Below are 23,982 nucleotides of genomic sequence, written 5' to 3' on the forward strand. Positions count from 1 at the left end.
CTTTTTTTTAATTTTTCTTAAAACAAATGAGGACCAGAGAGGTGGGGAGGATTAAGATAGAGTGATAATAGACTCGTTTAATCAACATATATCTATGATTTAGTCAACGTCAAATTCATATTAGATTAGATATTTTTTAAACATACAATACCATGAATTTTTGAAAGCCCGTTTAATTAAAAAAAATCATACTACAACCGTAAAAAAAATCTTTTAAAACTATTAAGGTCAATCTATTTAAATGCATACAAATAATTTATTACTATTATTATATTAAACTATATATATTGGGTTAATAATTAATTTTCTATTTTTTTTAATTTAAACATATTAGCTTACATCAAAATTTTGACATATTCAAATATAATATTATATAATAATATAATTTAGAATTATTTTAACTAGTTAGTTTATAGAAAAATAGTTTAAATTACTTATTTCAAAAAATTAATACGAAATCGACTTTTAAATTAACTAACACGTCATGCAAGATTTTCAAATAAACTAACTAAAACTTAAAATTAAGTCTTAAATAAATAATATATCAAACTTAAATCTTATATTATTTATTTTTTAGTCAAATTTAATCTTACAAAACCTAACTTTATTTCCCGCTAGTTGTGGCCAAGAATAATAGCTATATATTAATATCATAAATGAGAAAAGGAATCAATATTTGTTATTTTCCAATACACATGACTAGCTGTAATAGATTATAGAAATCTTATGCAATAATAACTCAATCTCATCAAACATAGGAGCAAAGTCGACAATCAATTTGACCTCTAATTTAGGAGGGTCCCAAATTGTTTTATTGTATACTGACATTTGAAAAAATTGTATTAATATTTTTTATTTTATACATTAAACACTTTAAAATTGCATTGATATCATAAAATAAATATTCACTTTTTCCATTAATGTGAGTATGTGAAAGTTGTTACATCCTACTATGTGTCACTACTCTTCATCAAGTGTTAAAATCTCGAAAACATTAAGACATACATGCATATGCATAGGAAGATAAAGAAGAAAAATCATTTTAAAGCTTACATGTCGATTGCCAGTGTGTATAGCATGAAAGCTATATAATATATGTTGCATTTAATTAAGCTCAATCACAAAATATTAAATTGGGACCATTAATTTCCATTTGCAATTGACACAAAACTGATTTGTCATGCAAGATATTGGCCATATATACAACAATATATAGTTAGACGCTGACCTTGTCACTAGCCAAACAGCTAAGTCCAAATTGATGATTTGTACTATTGTACACACATAAGTTTACATTGATAAACATAGATACTAGTAACTTCCATTTCAGAATCAGTATATATCTATATGCATGTTCCTATTTTTCGTTAAATGGTTACAAAAGTATTCGTTGGCTTTCTAAGTGGAAAGCTACCACTCACTATTTTAATTGGTCCACGGTACCAATTGGATCATTTAGGTGATGGTCCATTTTTTTATGTTAGGTCCATTTTTCACAGCATGCAATGACTAGGACTGATGCCGCCACTATGTGCTACAAATTAATAATAATTCATACTCGTTAAATAACAAAAATAAATGTATCTATTCTCGTGATTTCAAAAATAAAATAAAATAAATATATTTTAAATCAATAAAATTTAATGTTTAGAAAAACGTATTTCATAAAATAATTTAAATAAAAATGGCCCTTTGAATCTACCGATATAATTATGTGATTTCAATAATATACATAAAAGTGAAAGATTACTTTACAAAAAGAAATGTTGGGTAGATCTGTGACCACCCGTGGCGCAAGAAAGCTGTTTTTTCCTCGTGTGGGAGCTTTTAGTTTTGGTGATATTTGTTGTGTTCCAAATAGTTGAAAAGAAGAACAAGCCACGTTGATTTCATCGAAGCAAGTTTACCAAAAGCCCATAACCAATTGATCGAAGTAGTTAAAACTTAATTATTTATATTGAAAAATGTATTGATAGTTCATTAAGTATTACGTTAATTATGAATAAATTTGATTCTTAAAAATGTCATCAAAATTTTTCAGAACATAAATATGTATCACAAAACATTAAATTTAATTTTTCATTTTTATTTTAAAAAGTAAAATTGATTTTTTATTAATTTTTTTTTTTGAACTGTATTTGTGACTCACTGAATTATGTTGGGTCTAAATTTTTTAATGGATTTTGTATAAATTTTAACTAATAGAAAGAAGTATATTGATAAGTTGTATTTTAAAGAGTGCGTTATGAACACTTCTATCTCTCTTTCTTTTTTTATTCTATTTTTTTATGAACAATTAAATATTATAAAATAATATTAAGGAAACCAATTAAGAACCCACGTGCTAATTTTATTATTGAACTTTATTTTGTTATTAACTTTTAAATATTTTTTAGTTTATTTTTTATTAAATATTTATTAAAAAATAACTAAATATTTGTAATACGTAAATTTTTTAATTATTTATTGAAATTTTTTTTTATCATCACTTTTAGATATTAATTCTAAGTTATTTGTATTATAATTTTGAACTTAACACTGAATTAAAGCACATGTTTAGCTTCAATTGAATTTAGTTTGGACATAAATTTAGTTAATTGAATTTTTTTTATGAAAATAGTTTTATTATAAATAAATAAATAAAATATATTGGTAGGCCCAAAAATCCCGCAGCCCACATAGGGGTGAGCTTAAACACTAATTTTGTAATCTATATTTAGTGTAGTTTTTTTAGCTATGTTGATAAAGTCTTTGAGCCATCCTAATGCAGGTTGGGTAGCTCGTTTCGACACCTCAAATTGACGTGTAAAATAAAGGTTGAACATATGTCACACTCTCGAGGGTTGACATATCCTTTAACTCTTTAATTTTGATCAAGAAACTACTGTCTTGGTTACACCGTAATAGTTGCACATTACTTAAAAATTAAGACTAATGAAAATTTATAAACAATACTCATACATATATATCTAATGAAACATCTTTCACTATCTACAAAACCATGAGGCATTATGCATAAGACCTAAAACAAACAATATATCAGAAATTATAGCTTTTAGGTTGAAATAACTCTCCATAATTTGAACATATTAAGTTTATGATACACTACTCCCATTAATATTCTTTCTCAAATGTAAACTAACATATGAGGAGTACTCACAAGATATTTTGAATCATAAAAAAGCTTATTTCTTCAAGATTTTGTTAACAAAGTATTATTGAAATATTTTAGATAGTGTAAATTACTAAATTAGTTCTTGAAATTCTATTTGACAACTCAAATTGACATGTAAAATAAGAGTTGAATTAACAAAAACTAAATTGATTGATTTTAGAATGACTTTATATAGATTAAATTGACCTGATTTTTGAACCTTTTAAAATGCATCGTACTCTTCTGTGATAACTTTTTTCTCCAATATAATGGCATAATCAAACATTAATAAAGATATATGATAGATGGAGATTCTTTATTTACAAATGGAAATACTCCACCCATTGTATTCCCTTACCATGTTTAATTACAAATTGAATACTATTGAAGAGGATGAATACACTATTATGTGTTGGGAAAGTTTTTATTGAAGATCAACACAACACATTCATAAAAGTTCAAAAATTGGACAATTTAGTCCATGTAAAGTCATTCAAAAATCGGCCAATTTAGTCCCTAATATGTGACACTAAGTTGGATTACACGCGGATTTGGCGCGTTGACAATTAACATCCACATCATACACTATATCGGCACAAGATAACATTATGACCAATTTGCTTTGACGTCATTCAAATCTAGAGACTGTTTTATCTATTCTCATATTTCAGTGATTAAAATGACCAATCCATACTATTTCAGGGACTATTTTGATGATCTACTCTTCTAATGACTCTATTATTTAATTTGGATAATTTTATTCTCAAAATTAAATTAGCTTCACCCAAATCTATCGAATTTTAATGAAAAACCATTCTTTGGACTCTTTAATCGCATCTATATTGACTCTTAAGATAAATATATCATCATGGTCACCAAGATCAAGTAAATAGTCAATTTAGACTTTAAATATATCAAAATACAAATATATCCTCAATATCTTTATATATTAATTTTATGAACTAAAATGATCAATAAAAAATACATCTGATAAACATATTAACTAATGATATAATCGAAGATCAAAATTACTAGCAAAAGACATTTTTAAATATGTTTTTGTAATTTTTATACTGTCAAGGACTATTGTAATAGTTCAAACATTTAGAAATTAAAATGACTATTTACTTCACTAAGATCACCAAGATAAATTGTCTTATGCCTCCAAAATAATAAAATTTCTACTTAAAAAGAGGTCTTATGAGTCATTCAATGAGTCTATGATTCTATTTTATATTCAGTTATTTTCGAAATTAAAATTAATAAATTTTATCTAAAATAATATTGTTTCAAGAAAAATTAATGTATTGATTTTATTATCAATTGAAAAAATATACAATTTTAGATTGAAGGAGAAGTGTTAATAAAGAAAATCAATTATAATAATTTTAGAAGTTATTTTGAATTTTTAGATGTCTAAAAAAATAAATTTAAACAAAAATATAATAATTTTATTAAAATATTATTACGGTCAACATGCATATCATTCACATTATAAACAAATAGTAACACCAACGTAGACATATATCATTTTCACAGTTCAATAAAAAATACACCTTCATAAAAATATAATATAAATGACTTGTTTTTGTCTTTTAACTTATTTTTAGAAATTATTTGGATTTTTTAAATTCTTTATTTTATTTTAATCTCGTAAGTTATAAATCTTAAATATCTTGGTTTTAAGAATAATATACATAATATTAATTAGATAATAGAATTTTTTTAAAAAATAGTTAATCTTATACCGAAACTAAAAGAGATAATTATTGTTTTTTAGTTTTAAAAATTATTTTGAAAATTAATATTCAGCCAATGAAAAAAATATTAGTAGGTTGTCTAAAATTGTGTTAAGCAGACCACTACACTATAGCAAACCATTATGAATTTTGGTACAATTTGTGAGCCGAATGAAATCCGAATTCTTGAACTTGAACAAATTTCTCTTGAGCGGGTTTTGACTAGTTCTCTAAAAGCAAACTATTTCGTAGAAAAACTTCGATTTTTAAAAATAATACACCACATAACTAAAAATCATACATGTGTTATCTCTCTAATGTAGAATTTCTTTATTTTTTCAATTTACACAATAATAATTGGTGTTTAAGTTTCATAAGTTCCAAGAGTAACTTTTTTTTGGTTTAAGATAAACGCAGTAACGTTACCTTTCTGAAAGAGACACAAAATATTCCAATTTTTGTCTCTTAAATGTAGTTTGTTGGCTCACTTACTACAAAAGGCATTTTAGTTAATGCATTTTGAAGAGACTATGAATAAGATATTGGCTTGAATATCAAAAAGAAAAAAAATGGAAAAGCACGTATCAGCTTCATTAATGTGCTGTTTATCGACCAGTTAATATACCAACCCTTATTCAATTCAATTATTCATTCGTTCAATTCCAATTTGGTCATTCAATTTTAATTAGTTCTAACACATGCCCTTACAAAATTCACTTAATTCTTTCACTCACTTGCTTCTTCTTTTTATTTCCTTCAGATTATTGTTTTATAAACAAAGGTAAATTTCAATTTGCTACCGAGTTTTATTTTCATCTTGAGAAAAAAAATGAAAAGATTATAAATATTAATTGTTAGATCATTAATAACATTTAATTTTAATTATAACTATTTAAAAATTTATGGTTGTGTAAAAAAATTTACATCAATAATATATTATTTTTTTTTAATAAAACTTAAAGCATATAGAAGAAAAAAAAAAGAGAATGGAGTAGTAAGTAGGTTGGCTTACTTTAAAAGGCATTTTAGTTTGATGCTTTTCAAAGAGATATTGGATCAAACAAGGAAATGGAAAAGCATGGATCAGCTTAATTAATGATCTGCTTATGATTAATTAATATGAACATTTAATTGAATATGCCATTTATCTTGAGGGTCCCTCTAGGCTTTTGGCAGGTGGTACAATTCAGGACGATTATGCCTTCTAAAAGTTTAGTTTGTTATAATAGATTCTGACAAAGTTCACTCATTTCATTCATTCACTTGTTGGTTGTTGCTCTTTTTTTTTTCTTTTGAATTATTGTTTTAACAAATTAAGCTAAAGTGAAAGTTGGGAATTTTCATCTTTTAGTAAGAAAAGTGTAAAAACTTAAAAAGGACCAAAATTGAAAACCATAAGAGCCAAAAAAAATTGTTGTCAATTAACTAAACTTGTTTAAATTATAGTGCTGACATTATTTATGAATCATGAAATTGAATTCCAATGTCAAATGATCACTACTATGTTTGCATAGTTCAATCAACATGCACTACAAGCCTAAAATATTGCTGAAATAAAAAAGAAAAGAAAAAAGTGAAGGAGGGTATGTTACTATTAATATTAGAATTTATCATCACCACTTAACGAGAGCAACTTGGGTTAGAAAGAAGCATGCAATGAATTGAATTTATAAAATTAATTTTAAACGAATTGATTTTACAAAATTGCTTTCGATCAAAAGTAAATAAAATTATAATTTCATTTTAGAGGTAAAATTTTTTATTGTTATACCGTAACTAAATTGATTGTAAATGAATTTGATTTATAAAATTAATTGTAGTTAAAAATAAGTTGAAGATAAAGTGAGAGTGAAATAAAGTTGTATAATAGATAAATTGAATAAAAAAGTAATTTATATTAAAATACATTCATATAAAAAAAAGTTGAATGATAAATTACAAAATTCAAAATCAATTTTAATCGTAAAAACAATAAACTTTAACTTTTAATTTTAACCAATTTTTGAGCTAAAATTTCTTCTTGAAAACGACGAAATATGTCACAATAAAAATATTTTTTTTTTAATTTAAAAAAATATATTAATTTCACAATAATAATTTTACACAACTGTATAGTTTCTAATTTATCTTCCAACTTAACAATTTGCTAATTTAACTGTGAATTAAAAGTTTAGTGAAACACACACACACACAACACACAAGTGTACGAAGAAGAAAGAAAAAAAAAAAGTAGTTGTTGAGGAGAGGAAGAGATGGGTCGCACGTTATTATTCATTATGAAAGTCACACTCACACTCACAATGCCAAAGGTAAAAAGTGCACACTCAACATCTCTCTCTCTCTCTCTCTCTCTCTTTCTCTCTGTCACACACACACAATGATTCTCTATCACTATGTTCTCTTACAAATGCATCAAATTCCATACCCCTTTCAAAGCATGCTCGATCACTCTATTAATTTTCTTGATTAAGTCCATAACATGTCAACCACATCATCGTTCCTTCATCATCACAATTATTAATATTTTTACTAACTAACTCAGTTATTAATTATTATGTTTAATCATCATCAATTAATTTCATTTTTTTACTATAAGTAGTTGCCTAACAATTACTTTATTAAGTTTTTGTACGGACGTTAATATATTATCTTAACATCCTAATTCATTATCTATCTAAACCCTTTAATAGATTGTGATTACACTTAATGTATAATTACCTCTTCAATCAATTAATTAATCATGACTATCATTTTAATTGATTATCTATTTATCTAATCGATTATATAATCATTTTAATTAATTTTTTATTCACTCTACCGATTCTAACCACTAAAATTAACACATCAACACTTATATTATTTTTGGATTTTATTAATCTCCTGCTCGATTATCATTTATTGCTTAATCGATTATCACATAATCATTTAATCTATAATTTCTTTGAATTATTTAAACATCTTATTTATTATGCTATCATATTTAATCGATTAACAGACCAAAAATAATAAATACGAATTAGACAACAAATATTAACACATTTATCAAATATTGCAAACATAATCTTAGTTTTTATCACACACAATCTTACTATTACTATATGCAAAAAATATATTCTCCTATATGTGATGAGTAAAGAAGAAGATATTATTCTTTCTCTTAGGCTTCACCCTCTCAATGAGAAGAATGAAAACGAAAAAGATTGAACCGAAAAAGTTCAAAATAGAAATGAATAATATTTAGTTGGACATAAAAGATAAAGTGAAAATTCTACAAGTGGAATATCTTTTTTTGAAGTTTTTGTTGATGTCTTTAGATTAGCACTTGGGGTGTGCTGCTTTTAGAATGTGTTTCTAGAGTTGTAGGATTTAGGTCAAACCAAATCAAATTAAAAGATAAATAATAAGGATATAACTTTTCTCCAATTTATTTCTTAAAAAGACCTAAATTAAGAAATATTGAATCTTATTATAAAAACAACTTAAAAATAACCGTAAAATAATAAACTTTCATTTAAAGTTGGTCTAAAACAAATTTAATTAACAATACATTTTCTCATCATTCAAAACATACAAAAAAATATCTCGTAACGCTAATTCTATTCTCCATTTTTCTATATTTATATTTATTAGTAATGAATCTAACTATTAGTTTCAACCATAAAAAAAAATAATAAGAGTTTGAGGAGAGGTAAATTTTGTTGTTTTGTGTTGTGTCGTAATTATTTATTTGATGGAAGAAAGAAGAAGAAGTGAAGTGAATTTTGTAGGTGGTAGGTACTAAAAAACAAGTGGAACACTTTTGTCACACAACAACCTCGTCGTTTTCTTCTTCTTATTCACTCTCTTCAAGATTCCTCCTACAAACACAATATTATTATTATTTTTTTGCTTTTCTTTCAATTTTCCCGCTCCATTAATTCTTTTATTTTGATGTGTTATTACTCTGTTGTTTCTTTTCTATCAATGTTCTATTGTCACACTTTGTTTTTTCTTTATTCTGAAGCAAAGCTATTACTAAATTGCATTGTTTTCTGAGAAAAAGTGGAACAACAAATGAATGCTAGAACACGCTCAACTCTTCACTCAATCAAATCTTCTTTAAATGATGCCAAAGTAACTTCTACTTCTACTTCTTCTTCTTTCTTTTTCTAGACTAGTTTTTATTTATTTATTTATTTAAATAATTTCAAAAATTATTTTTTTTTTAATCACATAGGGAAAATACCCTTTAAAGCATTAAAAAACTCTGTTTAAGAATAATTGAAAAAGAAAAAAAGCTTGATTTCAAAGCAAAAATAAAAGAGCTACTTTAAGAGTAACAAGCATGGAATTTTACTTCAAATTTTGGAATAATTTTTTGTAATTATGAAGTCTTATGGTTAACTGACAAAAGGGTATATATGTCATGCACTTTTGATCCAAATCTAAAATATTGTTCTTTAACTTCTTTCACGAAACGAATAATTTATACTATTACCCTTTTTTATCTTCTTTTTCTTTGGAAGAAAAATCAAAGTTTTTGTGTTTATGGATTTGTTTATTGTTGAATGTGAAAAACAGGAGAAGATGGAAAGTGGTGGAAGCAAAGCAATGAAAAATGGGCGAAGATCTAATAATAGAGAAAGGAAAATGGCATTGATACAAGATGTGTGTATTTTGAATCTTTTTGTTGTGTTTTTATATTTCATTGATCCAAAGTAGTGATGTTTTGAAAGGTTTGTTTCAGGTAGATAAGTTGAAGAGGAAACTGAGACATGAAGAGAATGTTCATAGAGCTTTAGAAAGAGCATTTACAAGACCTTTGGGTTCTTTACCTCGTCTTCCTCCTTATCTTCCTCCATATGTTAGTCTCTCTCTTTTCGAATTGAATAATTCAGTTTCTCACAATGAATTCACTTCATTGTATTACGAATCGAAGCGACAAATGCTGAACGTGGCAACAAAATCACTCTGCCACTTACAATAATGGAAGAATGCAGTTCTTCACAATGATTCACTTTATTACTAGTTAGCCTCTTTAAAGTGGCTTATTTAAACTTATCTATTGATTCTGATACTTGGTTGAGGAGAATTTATGAAAACAACCGGTGATATGTTGAAAAGTTTTTTTTAACTTATTTTCATAAGCTCTCCAGAATGCTTTATGAAAACATCTTGTAGCATATATGAGTACAATTTAACTTTATTTTATCATTTGTTACATAAATAGCTTATGCATAACATATAAACACTTATATGATGTTATTTGGATTCATTGAAAGTAATGTGGACTATGTTGGTGATTGTTTTAGACATTGGAGCTTCTAGCTGAGGTGGCAGTGTTGGAAGAAGAAGTGGTAAGGCTTGAAGAACAAGTTGTGAATTTCAGACAAGGTTTATATCAAGAAGCTGTGTACATATCCTCAAAGAGAAATGCAGAAAATTTGAATGACCCTATTGACCAAAACTCAATGAGAAGTAGTTCAAAGCATCAGAGATCAAAATCCTATTCACAAACTGAGTTTAATTCAATGACAAGGTCTCTGCCACAGCCTTCACTTTCCAGAAGTGCTTCTAGCAGAAAGCTATTATTCTCTCCTGACACTGTCACTGGGAATGGGAAGCAATTATTGCACAGAAAACAAGATTCATTTTCATCTATTCCAGAAGAAGGAAGGGGAAAAGAGAATCAATTGTTTAGTAACTTTGTGAGAGATAAGCATTCTCCTGTGAAGAAAATATCCAAACTCATCACTCCTTCAAAGAAATCTCCACTCAAACAAGAATCAGCTCAGAAGTCAATGGATCACTTGAAATTGCAGGTAATTAAATAGTAACTCTGTAAGAATTTTTTTAAAGTAATTATTCTCTACATCTCATTTTATCTACTTTTACATCTAAAATAAATGTATTTTAAAATTTAATGTATCTGATCGAAAATTTAAATTAGAAACATCAACTTTTCAATTTTTTTTGTTTATATTTTATTTCAGATAAAATATCATTTAAGATAATTAATACATCTTATAATAATCATTAACTTTACTTGTTTCAAGCTAAAATAATCTTCTTTGACAAAAATGAAGTTCTTGTTGTGATAGAAATTAAGTGGAAGAACTAATTAATGTAGAGTATTTTTTTTGTCTTAAACCATCGATTCTAAAAAAAAATGAGTTCTGGTAATCCAAAATTTAATTAAATTTAGGAATTCTAATCAGTTCGTCGTTAATGGAAGCTAATTAAATAAAGAAATTATAAGAACTCAGCAACTCTAATATTCTAAAGTGATATACTTTGAGAAACATAAATATTTCAAACATGTTAGTTATTCTATGATGTGATTGATTGTGCTATCTTTTGAACACTATTTTGTTTAATATTTTTCTTTTGTTTGTCTAGTTGGACTGGAGATTAATATCAGATCATGAAAGAGCAAAGAGTTCCTCAAATTCATCAACAAATGATAAGGTGTCAGAAGTTGATAGCACACCAAATAGAGTTTCAGAGGATCTTGTCAAGTGTTTGTGTAACATATTTATGAGAATTGGTACTTCCAAGGACAAATTTGTGGAACCAAAAACTCCTTCTTGTAGTAAGGAAAAAAAGGGTCAGTTGTGTGATCCTTATGATATCTGTTCAGAATCCAAAACAAGAGAAGTTGGTCCATATAAGAATTTATGTGAAGTTAAAGGTTCCACTTTTGATCTCAACAGAAAAACAAATGCAATGTTTTTGATCCATAGGTTGAAGTAAGTTATATGGATGATTATTAACTGATGGTTGATGATCCTTTAAAGATATATATATAGATATCTAATCTTGCAGATAAAATACAGGTTCCTACTTGGGAAAGTTGCCTCTTTGAACTTGAAGGGTCTTACTCATCAGGAAAAACTTGCATTCTGGATAAACACTTATAATTCTTCTATTCTTAATGTAAGACACTTTTCTGTCATTCTGATTTACTACACCTTTAAATATAAAAAAAAAAAAATACATATATATTTGGTTTAAATTTAGACAAATACATGTAATATTATGCTTATATTTAAGGCTAGAGAGTACACTGCAAAATTGAATTTGTGTTTGGTTGAGCGGTGAACAAATGCCACTATCAATTTACGATTTTTAAAAGTTTCAATGCATAACTTCTGGTCCACTGTGATTTTCCACCTGATTTTAGAGTTTTTTCAAGCACATTGAAGAGTTTGATCTATAAGTTCTACATTTGCAATTGATGAATTCTTAGCTTCACTAATATTATTGTTGGAGTCAATATTCATTAGTCAACACATTAAAATATTTGGATTTCACTATTGTAGGCATACTTAGAACATGGCATACCTGAAAGTCCTGAAATGGTTGTAGCACTAATGCAAAAGGTATGATAATTTGAGCATTATATATCTTTTAAAAAATATACTCAGAACAGTAAAAATATTGCTGACTTTTCTCATTTGAATGGATATTTATTCTCTTCTGGTAATGCATGTTTCAGGCAACAATAGTAGTTGGGGGACAGTTGCTAAATGCAATCACAATAGAACATTTTATATTGAGACTGCCTTATCACCTTAAGTTTGTAAGTGCCACAATCTTGTTCTCCTTTTGATTTTAGAGTTTAGGCATAATAAGTATACTTTACTTAATTTTTTATGACTTTGTTGTGTTTTATGTATAGTGTCCTAATAATATATATTACAATTAATTAATCCCCTAATTTTCATCTTAACTTCATTCAACAGACATGTCCAAAAGCTGCAAAAAATAATGATGAGGTGAAAGCAAGAAGCATATTTGGATTGGAATGGTCTGAGCCTTTAGTAACATTTGCACTTTCTTGTGGAAGCTGGTCTTCACCTGCAGTATGTTTTTTGTTACTCAACTTTATAATAACATAAATACTATGAGAATTAAAAATACTCTTATTTTTAGATAATTCTTTTTAAAATGTGACCACTCATAATGAAACTGATGGAATAATATACAATTACCAACTAGTCTAACAATTAGACAATGCATGAGAAAACTAAAAAAATTATGCTTCTGTACCCAATTCAATGTAAAAAATGTTTTAGAAATAGTATATTCAATTCTTTAAAAATTATTATTTTTAACACAATTTTTTTTAAGATTCTTTAATAAATACCCTGAAAACATACATTAACAAGACATTTTTTTCTTAAATCACTGGTTTAAAATTAGCACTATCAGGGGTGTTAAATTTTACACACAAGCTTTCTAGTTTGTACTTTTTCACTTTTAGGATCAATGACAATACTAGTTCTAGCATTGTAAATGTTGTTGTCATTGTCAATCACCAAAGTCTACCAAAATTTTAGGCTGTTCGGTGAATGAAAGGTTACTATACCTAACAAAATCCATTTTTTTTTAATTAATATTTTTGTTTTAAAATCCATTTTTTTTATGCATGTGGATGTATATAAATCTATATGTATTTCCTTATATTTATTGCATTGAAGTAACAATAATTTATTCTTTTTGTTTTAATTAAGGTGAGGGTGTATACAGCATCAAAAGTTGACAATGAGTTAGAAGCAGCAAAAAGAGATTATTTACAAGCTTCAATAGGCATTACAAAAACAAACAAGATAATAATCCCCAAGTTGCTGGATTGGTATTTACTTGATTTTGCAAAGGACCTTGATTCTTTATTGGATTGGATTTGTCTCCAATTATCTGATGAAATAAGAAACCAAGCAGTTAAATGCATTGAAGGAAGGGAAAAAATGTCTCTTTCACATATGGTACAAATGAAGCCTTATGATTTTAGTTTCAGGTTGCTTTTACACCAATGAATCAGTGACATTCTGAACTTTGGTGTGGTGGGTATTTTTTGTGTACATTGGTTTACATAGAAAGTATATAAAAGCCAAAACATGTAATAATGTTTTTTATTTATTTTGGAAATGGGTTTTGGCATTTTTGGTTATGGTCATTGTTGATTAGATATGTATGGTTTATAGGAAATATACATAGATATTTCTTAGACATTCATTTGGTGGCATACATTTTGGATTTTTTAGGATAATATCATGTTGCTTTAACCATGTAGTGCCAAACCGTAGTGCAGAGTTTATATTCTCACTAAACGATGCTTATTCATTTAGCACATTTGATGGATAAAATAATAGACATAATAAAAATAAATTATTATATTTTATTTGAATTTAGTGTTTGAAGAATTAATATGATATGATAAATTAAATCACACTGTTATTTATATTGTCTCAACTTAAAGTTTTATACAATCTAATAAAATATATATAATTTTATTATAAAGATAGTTTTGTTATTATAAATTATTATTTAAAATTATAAAATTTAATTGAATTTTTTAACATAAATATAATTTGTTTACATGGTTAATTTTGTCATTTATATATAATATATATTATATTTTTATATTTAACTTAGTTGATAAATAAAATAGAATTATTTAATTACTCATGATTTAGTTTTTGAATTTTTTTATTTAGTAGTGTCGATAGATTGTTTTAAATATAATTACTTTGTTACTTATTAATTTATTTTTAGTATTTTTTGTTGATTTATAATAATTAAAAACTAAAAGTATTATAAATTAATTTAAAAAAATTACTATGTATTTAATTCACAATGATGATTTTTCATTTAACTATAATACATATTATATCATGTTATGATATGATATGTATCAAATATATTTTAAGATAAAATAATCTTATCGTATTTGTTATTTTATCACTATTATATCTTTATTCAATTTTATATCATATTTTGCCTCTATCATGCTTGTATATCATACGGACCTTTAATGTCAAAAAAACTCTTGCAATTCAAATACATATAACTCATCTCTAATTTCTTATTCTAATTGTTAGTACCTAACAAGCATCAAATTATTTCTACTCAATACTTCAAAACATATTAAACTAGACCCACAGATAATTCTATGCCTATTTGGCTTAATATTAAATATGAGAAAGAAATCCATTGTAGATGTCAAAAGAGAAGACATGCAACTTAAAAGAAGAAAAGTATTTCTTTAAGAAGGATCCAACTCCACTATGGGAGTTCTACTTATTCACAAAGTCCAAACATTAGTAGTCTTTCAATTCAAACCCAATATTTTGAATTATAAAATTAACTTTTTTTTTGGATAATCAAATTTTGATTAAACAATCAACGTCTCGACTATGTAAATGCAAGATCCCCTTAATTCAAATCCTGTTAAAAGAAGTAACATGAAAGAGCGGTAAAAAACAATTGGTAAATAAATGAAATAGGATTCTCTACAGTTACTTATTCACACAATCATAAATAATAATTCTCAATCATTTGAAGAATTTCATATTTCAAGTTGAGTTTCAAAGAAGTATTGGTGAAGACGAAATATGAAATCAAGATTCTCTCCATCTAAGTTGAGTTAAAAATGTCTGCATTTACACTCATCAACCCATCTTAGCCATTAATTTGAAATCTATCATATCTTTATTCAATTTTATATCATATTTTACCACTATCATACTTGTATATCATCCGGACCTTTAATGTCAGAAACTCTTTCAATAAATTTGTTTCGTTAAAAAAATACACAATTGATTTTCCTTTGTTTAGATACTTGAGTGGGTCCCGCTCATTAATATGCTCTAATTTCTTATTCTAATTGTTAGTACCTAACAAGCATCAAATTCCTTCTACTCAACACTTCAAAACATATTAAACTTGACCCACAAATAATTCTATGCCTATTTGGCTTAATATTAAATATGAGAAAGAAATCCATTGTAGATGTCAAAAGAGAAGACATGCAACTTAAAAGAAGAAGAAAAGTATTTCTTTTAAAAGGATCCAACTCCACTATAGTATGGGAGTTCTACTTATTCACAAAGTCCAAACATTAGTAGTCTTTCAATCAAGATTGAAAGGTCCAAATTCAATTCAAACCCAATATTTTGAATTATAAAATTAACTTTTTGTTTTTTTATGTTTTGGATACAATCAACGTCTCCACTATGTAAATGCAGGATCCCCTTAATTCAAATGCTGTTAAAAAGAAGTAACATGAAAGAGCGGCAAAAAACAATTGATAAATAAATGAAACTAGAGAATAACCCGCACGTTGCGCGGTAAAATTTAATATATTACTAAGTATAAAATAACAATAATATGTAATTTAAAAGTAATGTTAATTTTGTTTTATAGTAGAATATACTCAAGTGTTTATGTACTTAAAGGTAAATATATTTTTAAATAATTATATATAAGCTAGGTTTGCTTTAGTACAAAAGAAGAAGTAAAACATTGTTGACTAAAACAATTCTTGCAAAATATATTTAAATGTGGAATTGGTTTATTCAAACTTTTTTATTTCATTGAAGTGGTTCTTCTAATAATATTGTGTGCTTTGTGATATATTATAACATTCATTCGTGAGTGATAGTTTGTTAAATCCAAAATATTAAAACAATTCATTCATGTGTGCTTTGGAATTTTAAAATAATTATTTGACACAGTCAATAAACTTCAAGAGTAGTTGAAAAAAATTATAGACAAGAAAAGTTTGTGAATGTTTAAGACATAAAAAGTTTCGAGTGAATACTGAAATAGTTAGAAGTACTTCATTTTCAAACAATATTATTGAAGTATTTGTGAATTAATAGTGTGTCACATAAGTTGTTCAAATAATAATTTGACACGGTCAAGAAACTTCAAGAGTGGTTGAAAAAAATTATAGACAAGAAAAGTTTGTGAATGTTTAATATATAAAAAGTTTCATGTATATACTGAAATAATTAATAATTGATAATATAAAAACAATATTATTGAAGTATTTGTGAATTAATAGTGTGTCACATAAATAGTTGTACATTGGTTGTATTTTATAATGTCGTTATCATTGTTTGAACTTAGAATTTACAACAGAGTGGTTGAAAAATAGAAGATAAATCTTGATGTGTGTATGTAGTCGAACTTGCATTGCCATGATTTGAAGATATTAGATAGTTTATATTCTTTTGAAGATACATCTTGATGTATTTATGTACTTAAAGGTAAATATATTTTTGAATAATTATATATAAGCTAGATTTGCTTTAGTACAAAAGAAAAAGTAAAACATTGTTGACTAATACAATTTTTGCAAAATATATTTAAATGTGGAATTGGTTTATTCAAACTTTCTTTATTTCATTGAAGTGGTTCTTCTAATAATATTGTGTGCTTTGTGATATATTATAACATTCATTCGTGAGTGATAGTTTGTTAAATCTAAAATATTGAAAAAATTTGGAATTTTAAAATGATAATTTGACACAGTCAATAAACTTCAAGAGTGGTTGAAAAAAATTATAGGTAATAAAAGTCTATGAATGTTTAAGACATAGAAAGTTTCGAGTGAATAATGAAATAGTTAGAAGTACTTTATTTTCAAATATTTAATATTATTCTTTTTTTTTTGTTTCAATTATGATTTGTGTATTTTTAATTATAAAAAGAAAAAATGTTATGGGATACATATTCAACTTAGAAAAAAAAACTCATTTCATATGCAATTAATATTGATATATTATCTTGAACAATAATTGACAATATAAAAGAAGAACTTTGGAGGGTTCTGTTTTAATTATTATAATAGATAGGATTCTCTACAATTACTTATTCACACAGTCATAAATCATAAGTCTCAATCATTTGACAAATTTCATATTTCAAGTTGAGTTTCAAAGAAGTATTGGTGAAAACAAAATATAAAATCAAGATTCTCTCCATCTAACTTGAGTTAAAAATGTCCGCATTTACACTCATCAACCCATCTTAGCCATTAATTTGAAATCTATCAACTCAAATTACACCTCCACTAAATTATTACTAAATAATCTTTAGCATTGGATTAAAATAGGATGGCCAAAATTAACTTCCTCAGAAATATGATGGCCAAGATACGGAAATGAAACACAAAGGCATAACATATTGAAATATTGGTCCTGTTGAAAAAAAAAAAAAAAACAGTCTTTCAAAAATAAAAGCATGCACAAAAAGTCTTTCAAATAAACTCTTACGAACACAAATATACAATCTTGCTCTGTTACTTCGTACTTCCATCTTCGCAGATGTACAACATAATTACATAATCAGAACAAAACAACACAAGTAATCACAGAATTCATTCATCATAGGGAGAGGAGGAAAAAAGCCGAGGAAACATCACAATCTCATCCAAACTCAACAGCAGTGTACACAATAGTGAAACCCTATAATCTTCCAGCTTTTGTGCAAGAATTCTGTTTCCCACTCTCTAGTATATTTTCTCTAGAATGTAGTTCTTCTTTACAACAACTTCAATAGGGTTAACGCATTACAGCAAGTATTGTTATACATCTTGGATACTCAACCAAATGGTGAAGGCACTGGTCCTGCAATAGCATCAGATCTTTTGATGCTTCCCATTCCACAGACTATGCATCCAGGTGCGGTCACGGCCGAAAATTTGGCCCCACATAGATCACATACATCATATCCAATGGTAGACAGCCTGCTTAAAGTGGCAGCACAGAATTGAGAGGGATCTTCCAAGGGGTCAATGGACTTATTAGTCAAACCTCTCTGAATACATAAGTCAACCAAGCTTCTAAATTCCTCCTGCTTGCTTGAAGGTGCTTTAGACAGTAGTAGTTCTAGCATTTGCTTTGAATATGCATAATTTTGGACCTCCATATTCCTCTTGATGGCAGTTCGAATGCAATTTATTCTGTGCTTAGCAAGAAGAGGCAATGAACCTAGATGACGTGAAAGTCTTGCCATCTCATCTTTTGCACTGATTGCACTTGGGCCATGAACTCTTTGCAGACGTCCTATTTCCTGCAATGATAAAAGATTTTTAGTCATCAAATGTATTACAAAACTCGAATACAATTTTGGAGGTTCATGTCTAATGGAGAAAATCAACATTTCCAGTGTGGATAATTTTCCATGTCTGATCGATTACTATGCCATGCATAAAAAAATTGTTTCAGCTCAATCATTAGTGTGGTGGATAATGTCTCTTTTGATACAATTTCTTCGATACAACAGGCGTATAGCCTAGAGAAACAACTCAAGTATCTAATTTATTTATTATTATTATTATTATTATTGGCCAAGATTTCAATTGTATCCATGTTCTTTAAAATTATAGAATTGTATTAGTACCCGAAGAAGAGTGACTGCTATTTTGTATTGAGCACAAATTGTCGCTTGAGCTTTTATATCACTTCCACGAGATTGTTCCTTAGCCAATGCAAGAAAAGATTCATCAAAGCAAGACAATGCATCGGAAAGATGGTTTAGTTCCAGGTGAGCGAGTCCAGTCTTGAAACATACAGAAGCAGCAGCCCCACGGGGAACCTGTCATTAGAAAATCCATTAGATTGGAGACAATGAAGAAACAATACATGCTCGGTAGATTCAGTAGCCATGTCATTATCATTGGAAAAACCCTATCATGTTCATACATGCAATAGCTAAACTGACATTTTTATCGGCAAACTTTCCTAATTTCTTCTCTAGAAACCGCAGTATCACAATAAGAAAAACAGGAAAAAGAATGTTCATTTTGGTTTCTTGTAGATGCCATTTTAATACAGAACATCTAATTCCTGCAGTCCTCCCCACATTCTTCCCAATTCACAGAAAATAATGTACAAAACTGTGATTGAAAACCATAGAACCTCAAACCTAGAAATAACATTGTGTCCACCATTTGACATGCATGTAGTTCTTATGCGTATATGTATTTATACCTGTCCAGGATGCACAGAAACTGGTGCAGAACCAGTTTGCGGAAGCTTCCCTGAATCAGCAGAATTTGGTACGCCAAGTACGCTGAGATCAAGAGGTTGGCTTGAAATTTGGGGCTGAGCAGGCTGCAACTGAGATTGGGGCGTAACTACAGCCTGAGGCATGGATTGCGGTGGTACACCACCATCAGGAAGTCCAATGGACTCAATTGAAACAACAGGTTGTTGACTGGCTTGAGTGGAAACGCCACCTTGAAGACCAGAATAAGCTTCAGCAGCCCTAACTTGATTTGGAGTTGTATTGCTAATTTGAGCCCCTGGAGTGAATTTTGAGAGAAAAGTTCCAGCAGGAGGCAGTGATGCGGCCACGTGAACAGAAGAAATTGTATTCTGAAAGAAATCCTCAGGAATAGGTCCTGTTGTCATTCCCCCACCTACAACCCCAGTAGTTGGCTGTGAAATCAATTCTGGTTGAGTTGAGGCATCTGTACCAAAAAGGTCAACGGGAGTTGAAACAGTAGCAGAAACCGCTCCAGTAGTTGCTGGTGGCAGGGACAAAATCTGTCCAAGATCCTGGCTTCCACTGCTTGACCTGTTCCTCATTGGTGGAGGTAACCCTTCACCAAGTTTAAATTGTCTAGTGGCTTCTTTAATCTTATTTACATCTACAGTAGAAGAGGAAATTGGCTTGTCACGTATTTTAATGTGTATTCTTTTAATTTTGGATACTCCTTCTTCATCACTACTGCTACCATCATCAGTAGCTCCATACATGGATTTCTTAAATTCTTCTTCTGCTTTAGCCTGCTCATCAGCAGAGGAACTGACAAGCTGTTTGTTAAGGCTTTCCAAACCCATCGATGAATCACCTTTGGGATTACCAACCACATTCGGTTGATTAGATATTGATTTAACTGAAGATGCCTCAAGACCATATACTTTATTTTCATTACCTGCTGGCATGAATGCCTTAACCAAACTATCTTCCCTCACCTCAACAATATTACCTCTTCCTTTAATTGAGCCTAAATACACACCAATATGATCTACAATAATGGATGGAATCGTACCATCATCAGTCTTCATGTATGGTGTCACCTCTGCAGCAAGCTCCCATTGAGGTATATCCTTCACAGTGGTTGGGGTTTTGATTTCCCAGTTTCCACCACCCCATTCAGGTCCTTTTGGAACCATACTCTCAGCAGCAAAGTTGGCAAATATACCTTGTGTCCATCCAGTAGATCGAACTCGTAATATCCTTTCACAATATCGCCTCAATTCTGAGTCAAGGCTGTCTTCTTCCAATTTCTGAGCAAGACGCCGCATGGCACTGGGATTAAGGTGGCATATAAACAGATCAAGCATGCCTTCATAGTCTGCTATAACTTCAAATGTTTCTTTTGCACTATCAAATTGACCAAACCTGCAAGTGATATTAAATTACAAAAGTAACTACAAACTTGTATTATATCATATTAATAACTACAGTACCACTACAAACCACACAACAAAAGATCAATTGTATGAGCTCCAAGTTCCAACACTATAGTTGATACATGAGAGCTATAAATCAATGAAAGGAAAATAGTCGGTCAAAGCTGACTTGACCCATTGTACCATTGTACATGGCGAGAAGCATTGACAATGAAAATATACAGATTCATTACAAAATATGAAGAGAAATATGAAGATGAATGTATTATTCATTACAAAAAATTAGGAGAAACACAGATAACCAGAGCGATGCTCCAACTCCCCCTCTAAAATAATCCTCTACTACATGGTCCTCCCCATAACAAACTGTCACCGGGTGCTATGGTAGAGGATCTAATTAATCACTTCTTGCAGGTTTTCCTTTTGAAGGTATTATTAGTAATTGGATCCCAAGAAGGTCCATAGTCATTGGCGCTTATCTATAATTTTGGAAACCATCAAGGCCAAGGTTGTGATATAGGTATCGACAAGAGTGGAACAATGTGAGAAGAAACTTTACTATGATTGCACACTCACTTATGTCGTTGCATTCTCACTCCACCCAATAATAGGTCACAATCATGGAATTAACACACTTTTTAACACACTCTTTGATTGGTTATGTTAAAATTCAATGTATGTTTTAATTTATTCCTTGATTGTGCAACATCCTAGGCTAATTGTTAGTAGTCCTAGTCAATACAATTTCCTAGACATTGAATGTAATTATTGCAGCATCATTATAAATAGAAAGGATGTGATCTCATTAGAGAAACAAGAAACATAGACTTTACACATAAATTTACACAAACACTTCACCTAATATTTTACATGGTATCAGAGTAGCTTTTGATTTTGTGACCTGTTTTTGTGCTTCACTACCACTGCCGACAATACCACCTTTCAATCTTTTAATTTTTTGCCACAAACAGTTGTTCATCATCGTCAACTTCGGCAGCCCTACCCTGTCTTCTCTGCATTTTCCAGCTGCGCCATAACCAGAGTTTTTTTCCGTGTAGTTATGTGCTTATTTACACTGTTACAGCTGTGCTAACACAAGCTGCACTTTTTCCAATGCGACCCACTGCCTAAAACCACCACAGACTGCTGCACAATCCTCTGACGAACACAACGGTGCTCCTGGCGTTAACCGACACAGCACACGCCATCACACGCATCCACCTTCTCTACACGTGGGTGTCACATCGCCATCAAACCCACGCGTGCATCTGTCTCTGTCCACCATATTTCATTGCCAGTTGTTGCAAACTCCCCCTCAAACTAAAACTTACTACGCGCTAGTGGATTGATTTTTCATCAACCTCTTATCTTTCAATTCCCCCTTCCGCATTGTATCTGCTGCTGTGAGAACTTAGTTTCGTGGACAAGGGACCATTTGCTCAGACAATCATTTTATTCCCACCGACGATCAATCCAGTGGTGACTCTATCCGCACATACGAATCAAATGAGTGGCGCCTTTTATTCTAGCCGACGATAAATCTGGTGGTAACTCTATTCCCACATATGAATCATATTAGTGGCGCGTTTTATTTCCACCGATGACTCTTTTGCACTTGAATTGTTAATGGTGCCTTCTCTTCTCAAACTTGTCCAACAGTTGTCAACTTTAGCTTCATTTTTTTTTTGGGATAAAATGTTTTGATGTAACAAGCTTAAAGCATAGTATGCTTTAGCTTGACGAGAAGTGTTAAAATTCCGTATATGTTCTAATTATTCCTTGATTGTGCAACATCCTAGGCTAATTGTTAGTAGTCCTAGTCAATACAATTTCCTAGGCATTGAATGTAATTATTGCAGCATCATTATAAATAAGAAGGTGTGTGATCTCACTAGAGACACAAAAAACACAAAAATTTACACATAAATTACTCATATTTTACAAGTTAAAGTCCAAACGGGTCCCACCAAATTCATATGAGGCCCACATGATATAGTGGACTTATGTGAATTTAAACTAATTAAAGAGTGTTAGAAAGTGTGTGTTACTAGAACTCCTCTATGATCTATTGTAAGATCCAACAGCCACTAAAAAATTAATAAATAAAAACTACGATTTTCTTGTCAAGTATAATATAGTTATATAATCTAATGGTTGGTATTAGAAAATAAAACTTAAACATATTAATGTAGACATTAAAAGGTTTTGGAACAAGAAATAGTTTAAGCAAATATGTAGTAAAAGGAACATGCATCATATGCATAATGACATTTCCTAGTTTGTCTACCTGATACACGCATAAGCCAACTGCCTGAACCGGTGAAACAAATGAGATGTGGGAGGACATCTTGGATAATCTCTGGAACGCAGAAATTCATCTTTCAGAACAGATAAAGCAGTGGAAAAACGAAGAGCTTTCACAGCATAGACACCTCGCATCACCTGAGATCAGATTTTCAACATGTTCAGTAGTTCAGAGAGTCCAATGCAAAATTATTAAGACTGCATCCAAATGCTTACCTGGGTGAACTGTGGACCTGATTGTGATAAAGAGACAGCTAAATCTCCACAAACCGGAGATCCTCTTGCAAGGATATCCAGAGACCTTGGTGTTATGCGCAAGCTGTCGAACCTTCAATCGGATACAAATTTAATGTGTCAATCTTATCAGCTTCAGTATACATTTAATTAACTCTTCAAGACTAAAGCTGGACTTCTGCCCAAGGAAGCAATTTGACGAGTATGCTACCAGTTTGGTGCAAGTTGCATATTATTTCCAAATATGGTGTAAATTGAATCTAGTTTGATGCAAATTGTGGCTGCATTACACAACTTAGTTTTGGATCTTGTTTAATAACAAATTGAATCTAGTTTAATAGTTTTTTATTTAAGTGGT

The 23,982-nt window shown here is 29.1% G+C and overlaps 2 protein-coding genes across 3 annotated transcripts in view; one reads left to right on the forward strand and one right to left on the reverse strand.

Annotated features, from left to right (window-relative positions):
* Positions 1-8,622: 8,622 nt before the first annotated feature.
* Positions 8,623-13,890, forward strand: LOC101508173 (uncharacterized). 2 transcript variants are annotated; one of them, XM_004509100.4, is made up of 10 exons: positions 8,623-9,006; positions 9,454-9,540; positions 9,620-9,736; positions 10,185-10,694; positions 11,272-11,621; positions 11,709-11,808; positions 12,195-12,254; positions 12,371-12,454; positions 12,618-12,737; positions 13,389-13,890. In XM_004509100.4, exons 1-10 carry the CDS (start codon positions 8,947-8,949, stop codon positions 13,689-13,691), a joined length of 1,791 nt encoding a protein of 596 aa, XP_004509157.1. In that variant the 5' UTR covers positions 8,623-8,946; the 3' UTR covers positions 13,692-13,890. The 2 variants fall into 2 exon arrangements, with proteins under 2 accessions (XP_004509157.1, XP_027192143.1); XM_027336342.2 differs by lacking the exon at positions 8,623-9,006 and adding an exon at positions 9,071-9,287.
* Positions 13,891-17,905: 4,015 nt separating this feature from the next.
* LOC101508500 (uncharacterized) overlaps positions 17,906-23,982 on the reverse strand; it is a 28,352-nt gene continuing 22,275 nt past the window's right edge. The window contains exons 21-25 of the mRNA XM_012718223.3: positions 23,607-23,718; positions 23,374-23,528; positions 19,656-21,075; positions 19,066-19,260; positions 17,906-18,735 (exon numbers count right to left, since the gene is read on the reverse strand). Of these exons, the coding sequence (XP_012573677.1) occupies positions 18,265-18,735; positions 19,066-19,260; positions 19,656-21,075; positions 23,374-23,528; positions 23,607-23,718 (2,353 nt within the window). The 3' untranslated portion in view covers positions 17,906-18,264. The remainder of the gene's footprint in view (positions 18,736-19,065; positions 19,261-19,655; positions 21,076-23,373; positions 23,529-23,606; positions 23,719-23,982) is intronic.

The sequence above is a fragment of the Cicer arietinum genome, chromosome 7, assembly GCF_000331145.2.
Source record: "Cicer arietinum cultivar CDC Frontier isolate Library 1 chromosome 7, Cicar.CDCFrontier_v2.0, whole genome shotgun sequence".
Taxonomy (NCBI): domain Eukaryota; kingdom Viridiplantae; phylum Streptophyta; class Magnoliopsida; order Fabales; family Fabaceae; genus Cicer; species Cicer arietinum.